At 52.5% G+C, this 6,000-nt stretch overlaps 1 protein-coding gene across 3 annotated transcripts in view; it reads right to left on the bottom strand.

Moving 5' to 3' along the window:
• Positions 1–6,000, bottom strand: part of Hmcn2 (hemicentin 2) — a 147,109-nt gene that overhangs the window by 51,076 nt on the left and 90,033 nt on the right. For all 3 annotated transcript variants that reach the window (XM_021181028.2, XM_029474451.1, XM_029474452.1), the window contains exons 49-54: positions 4,986–5,177; positions 4,228–4,401; positions 3,993–4,106; positions 3,360–3,502; positions 2,732–2,882; positions 661–879 (exon numbers count right to left, since the gene is read on the bottom strand). In XM_021181028.2, coding sequence (XP_021036687.1) covers positions 661–879; positions 2,732–2,882; positions 3,360–3,502; positions 3,993–4,106; positions 4,228–4,401; positions 4,986–5,177 — 993 coding nt within the window. The remainder of the gene's footprint in view (positions 1–660; positions 880–2,731; positions 2,883–3,359; positions 3,503–3,992; positions 4,107–4,227; positions 4,402–4,985; positions 5,178–6,000) is intronic.

The following is a 6,000-nucleotide window of genomic DNA, read 5'->3' as shown; positions in this document are numbered from 1 at the left end:
GCCTCTGCCTCTGCCTCTGCCTCTGCCTCTGCCTCTGCCTCTGCCTCTGCCTCTGCCTCTGCCTCTGCCTCTGCCTCTGCCTCTGCCTCTGCCTCTGCGGTGCTGGGATTATGGCATGCACTGGTACTCCTGGCTTTTCCATGGGTCTGAGGATTAACTTGAGTTCCTGCTTGGCTGGCAGGTACTTTAGGGGCTCAGCCTCTAATCCCCATTGCTGTCCTGCCTTAGAATCTTTACATAAAGAGATCCACCTCTCCCTAGAGCAGCGGTTCTCCACCTTTCCCATGCTGTGACCCTTTAATACAGTTCCTCCTGTTGTGGTGACCCTAAGCAAAATGTTATTTTGTTGCTACTTCATAACTGTAATTTTGCTACTGTTATGAATCATAATGTAAATATCTTAGATGCAGGGTATCTGATATGCGACCCACAAGGGGCTATGAACCACATGTTGAGAACCGCCGCCCTAGAGAATCACACCATTTTCCTGAGCATCCGAGGTCAATGGAGATCCTGAAGTCCAGACATGGGGTCTGGCCTGGGCTGGAAAGCTCATTTTAAAAGCTAGGCACAGAAAGCAACCCCATGCAATCGTTATCCTCTGTTTGCAAGTTTCAGGGATGCTCTGGGGTGGTCACCTTTCAGGCAGCATCCACCTACCTTGCAGTACCGAGACCCCATCAGCAGCTGACAGGGGCTGACCCTCCCTGTACCACGTGAGCTCTGGTGGTGGGATGGCATTGGTATCGCAGTACAGGTAAGTTGGGTTGTTCTCCACAATCTCTCTGTACTCTGTCACCCTGCCCTGGGCCTCCTCCTCATAGGGCAGGGGCTCAAAGCCTGCATCAACATCGCCCATCTTCTGGAACATAGGGGGCACTGTACGGAGGAAGACCAAGCCATTAGGAATACAATATAGGGTTAAGGGTGCTCACCACTACTGCCAAACAGCCCAGGAGGCACTGCCACACCCTGCCACACAAGCCACACCCTGCCACACAAGCCGCTCCCTGTAGTCAGGCCAAGACATCTCTTCATTCCCCTAGGGACTGCCTTTGAAGCTGCCACATGAGCTTTAGGAAAAGCCACTTGTTCTGGGGACCTCACATCTAACTGGCCTCAGAGAAGACCAGGGGCACACCTGTCACCCTAGCACTTAGAGGCTGAGGCAAGAGGACCACAATGCCAGGCCAGCCTGGGCTACAGGAAGACTTTGGCTCAAAGACTTTTGCTCAGAAGAACAAAATGAAATAAGATAACAATGACCTTGTAACACGGAGAGCTTCTGGAAGGGAGTTAGGCTGTTGCCAGGGCTAGCCTGCATTTGCTCGTCTGTACTCAGAGGCACAAAGCTCTTTGTAGTTAAGACCTGAAGGGGCCCCAAGGCCCCTTTAGTCAGATCACCTGTACTTTTCGCTTTTTCTTTCTTTGAGACAGGGTTTCACTGTGTAACCCCAACCGGCCTCAAACTCTCGGAGATCCACCTGTCTTTGCCTCGGGGTGCTGGGATTAAAGGCATGTGCCACCAGGCCTGGCTTAGAACACCTGCATTTTGCAAAGGACAAAACCAAGGCCCACAGGTCATACAGCTCAGCTGTGGTGGTTTGAATAGGCTTGGCCCCATAGACTCCTGTGTTTGCATGCTTGGCCCACAGGGACTAGCACTGTTAGGAGGTGTGGCCTTTTTGGAGGAAATGCGTCTCTGGGGGCAGGCAGGCTTTGAGGTCTCACATATAAGCTCAAGTTAGGTCTAATGTAGGACACAGTCCTGTCCGCTGCCTTTGGATCAAGCTCCTTTGGAGAAGGAGCACCCTGCACTCCATCTCCAGCACCACGCCTGCCTGGACACGGCCATATCTCGCCACGATGATAATGGACTGAACTTCTGAACCTTTAAACCAGCTCCAATTAAATGTTGTCCTTATAAAAGTTGCTGGGGTCATGGTGTCTCTTCACAGCAATAGAACAGGCACTAAGACAGCAGCGATGACAGGGTGAGGTGGTTGAGGGCCACATGTGGCAGAGGAGAAAGGGTGCATTCTTGTCAGGTCACTACCAAGTACTGTGTGGTAAAACCTGTCCTTCCTTCATTTGGCTTGACCTCTAGCCTCCCTGCTTCCTTTCCTGTGTCCCTCCCAGCCTCTCTGCCTCCCTGACTCCCAGCCTCCTTTCCTCCCTTGCAGCCTCCCTACCTCCCAGCCTCCTAGCCTCCCTTGCAGCCTCCCTACCTCCCAGCCTCCTAGCCTCCCTTGCAGCCTCCCTACCTCCCAGCTTCTCAGCCTCCCTTGCAGCCTCTCTGCCTCCCTTGCAGCCTCCCTGCCTCCTTGCAGCCTCCCTTGCAGCCTTCCAGCCTCTCTTATAGCCTCCCTACCTCCCAGTCTCCCTTGCAGCCTCCCAGCTTCCCTCCCTGCCTCTCCTCAGGCCCCTTGGACCCTCTCTAGCTTTTCTTTCTCTCTGCCTTCTCTGCCTGCCTTCTGGCCACTTAATCCTGATTTGAGGCTGGAGCTACCATCTTCTGAAACGCATTCCTCAGCCACAGAAAGTAGAACCCTTCCTCATCTGAGATGTTGAGACAGATGGTCCGTGGAGAATGCTTATGTGGAGTAGAGGGCTCTTGGTGCCCAGCTAATGTCCCTGCCCTGTGTCACACCCTTCTACTTGGAGGCAGCATCCTGTCTTGGACCACTGGTTGCTTTCACCCAGCCTACCCTACAGTAGGTACCACACACACCTTGGATGAGAACATTGAAGTCCTGGTCATCCTCGCCAGCCACATTGGTGGCCACACACAGGTATCGGCCAGAGTCAGAGACCTGTGTGGGTTGGATCTGGAGCAGCCGCCCCTCCCCCAGGACACTGAGCCGGTGGCTGGGGGTCACAGGCTGGGGGACAATAGAGAGGGACAAGATGAAAAATCAAAATTATTTATTTGCTTTGAGACAGGGTCTCATGTAGCCCAGGCTGACTTCAAACTCACTAGGTAGCCAAGGATGACCTTGAACTCTTGACCCTCCTACATCAAGTTTTCTAAGTGTAGGGATTACAAGTATGTCCTACCAGACACCCTACTCTATATTTTAATAAATAAAAATCAGACCATAATGTAAAGTGATGGGATTGTTCATGACTCCATCAAACCAAGCCCTAATGTTCTCAAAAGCAAAAAAGAAGCAAAAGAATGGACAGAAGAGCTGAACAGTTGGGAAGGGTTTGTTTTGTTATCATTAAAAATTGAAGGGTGAGCAGGGCCTGCTCTGGGGCCAGGTACTTTCAGGGCTTCTGTCTGGAAAGGTCCAAGCAGGGCTAGTGAGACTGACAGATGAGTGAGCGTCTTAGATTGTCTGGGGTCCAGCACGCACCCTTCCGTCCTTGTACCAGCTGATGGAGGGCGGGGGTGTGGCCCAGCATTCACACTCCAGGGTCAGAGAGCTGTTGACCTTGGTCTTCACTTCCTTCACGCTGACCTCCCCCAAGGGGTCATCTTTGGAGATGGAAGGGGGAACTGAAAAGTCACAGGATGTATGAGGAGTGAGCCTGGGGGGTCCTGAGACCCTGACCCACTGGCCCTAGGGATAGCTCCCTGAGGAGGGGGCAGGTAAATATGATTCTAGAAAGGAACACACCTGTACCTACTTAGGGTCTGAGAGGGCTAAGGGACGGGGTTATGAAGCGGGGGGCTGGGGGGGGGGTGTTCTGTGGTGGCCTCTAGAGGGTCTTTTGGAGGCCCAGGTATCAAATTGAGGGAGCCCAGGTTGCACATCCATACCAGTAGAAAGCCAGAACTGGGGGAGGCATGGGGGCAACATGTCCAAAGTCTTAACACTATCCTTCCTTTCCCGCCAAGGCAAGGGTGGTAAATGGCAGAGATTCCCCTCCCCTCAGCTGTCTGTGACTCTCAGGAAAGACAATCACAGGAAGGAGTCCTAGGGTCTCAAGTGTGGCAGCACTCTTCTGCCTGTCCAGCCAATGTCCCCGGGGTGGTGGGGGCTCACTGAGCACTTCCACATGGTAGTTCTTTGTCGCCTCCCCCAGCTCATTGGTGACTACACAGGTGTACTGGCCAGCATCTTCCTTCTGGGCGTTCAGGATCTGTAGTCCGTGGGTACCTGCTCAGGGATCCATGGACAGAGTTATCCCAAACAGGTTTTCACCATAGACACGTGCTCAGATTGACCCAGCTCTGGGAAGAGTCATCTATCCTTTCAAAGCCCACCCCAGGGGCATCACCTGGGAGGAGCTGAATGTTTTTTGAGGCCTCAAAGGGCGACCCATCCTTCATCCAGGTGATATTGGGGGATGGAAAGGCCAGAGCCTCACAGATCAAGGAAATAGGATTGTTGATGGTCACAGTCACTTCCTCGTTGGCATTCTTCTCCGGCACTCCCAGGATGGTGGGAACCACTGTCAGGGGGAGGCAGGAAGGCCTTGGCAAACAGGGTCCAGCCCGGGCTTGGGCACTCTAATGACCAGGACAGCTAGGACCCTAGGCTTCTCCTTGGTGCTGCGTTGTGTGAGGAGAGTGGGAAATGCAGCTCAGGGCAGCCAAGCCCTCCCCCACCAGGCTACAGGACGAGATGAACGACCAGTGTCCCTCAACATTCATTTAACATGTCGCCTTGCTACTTATTCAATCAAAACCTTCTTGGTTCTGAGGAGGAGGAGAAGGAGGAGGAGGAGGAGGAGGACTTTTGGTCTAACTGCTTCTTGGATCCTAAACTTTCTTTTCCTGCCCCTGCAAGGGGTAGTGTTACAGTTTGGGCATGAACTGTCACAGGAAAGACCTCTGTGCAGAAAGCATGGTCCCCAGCAGGGGTTGCTATGGAGATCTGGTTGCTCCTTCCATAGTGGTTGCTTGTGGAAACTTGGGGTTCCCTCCTGCAGCATCCGGTGACAGGGATGTGGAATGGGGGGTAGGGTGTGAGTGGGGAGTGGGGGTGGGGGGGAGGGGGAGTGGGGATGGGGGATGGCAGAGGCCCACCACTCACCCAGGACACTGAGCTGTGTGTGTTTGGTCTTCTCCCCCACGGCGTTACTAGCAATGCAAGAATAGTGGCCAGCATTGGACAGATTGGCCTGGGGGATCCACAGGAAGGCCCCATCTGGGGACATCTCATAAGGGTCTTCAACAGTCAGGGACTGGCCATCTTTGAACCATGTGACCTTGGGCGGTGGGTGGCCTAAACAAAGAGGAAGCAGTGAGATCCTTCAGCAGGCTCTGACTAGGTGGGCTCAGGGGTCACAGGAGACTCCTGGCTAGCACAGATGTGGAGTTTGCATCCTCATTTAGGACATACAGCAGGGATAGCCTGGGCCTTTCTTCAGGAACTCCACTGCCTTACTGGGAACTGGTCTGGTCTGGCACAGACAGGCAAGATCCATTTGTCCTTCCTTTGTCTGTCCATCCTTCGACCCATCTATCTGTCTTCTTACCTTACTGCATGCTCATGAATGGATCTTTCTATCCATCTGTCCATCTATCTTCCTACCCACTTAAGACACATGTATTATTCCACCTATTAAACCATTCTTCTATTTCCTCATCCATCCATCCATCCATCCACCCATCCATCCATCCACCCACCCATCCATCCATAATCTACCCATCCATTCATTCACCCACCCATCCATTACCCATCCATCTATCCATCCATCCACCCATCCATCCATCTATCCATTCATCCACCTATCCACCCATTCATCCATCCATCCATCCATTCATCCACCTATCCACCCACCCACCCATCCATCCACCTACCCATCTATCATTCACTCATTCATTTATCATCTATCATCTTTAGTCAAACACCTAATAGATAGAATAGAATCTATCTATTCTCCCATTCATTCATTCATTCACTGTCTTTCTCTTTATCTACACAAATTTCCACCCACCCTTCAACTCTCAAGAATCAGAGGGAGCCTAGTTTTCCAGGCAGTGGGGGAGCCATGGAGTCAGGGATCTCAGCCAGCACAGATTACTATCGTTTTATGTGTGGTCAG

Source organism: Mus caroli, chromosome 2, assembly GCF_900094665.2.
Source record: "Mus caroli chromosome 2, CAROLI_EIJ_v1.1, whole genome shotgun sequence".
NCBI lineage: Eukaryota > Metazoa > Chordata > Mammalia > Rodentia > Muridae > Mus > Mus caroli.
This window is presented reverse-complemented; position numbering and strand designations above follow the sequence as displayed.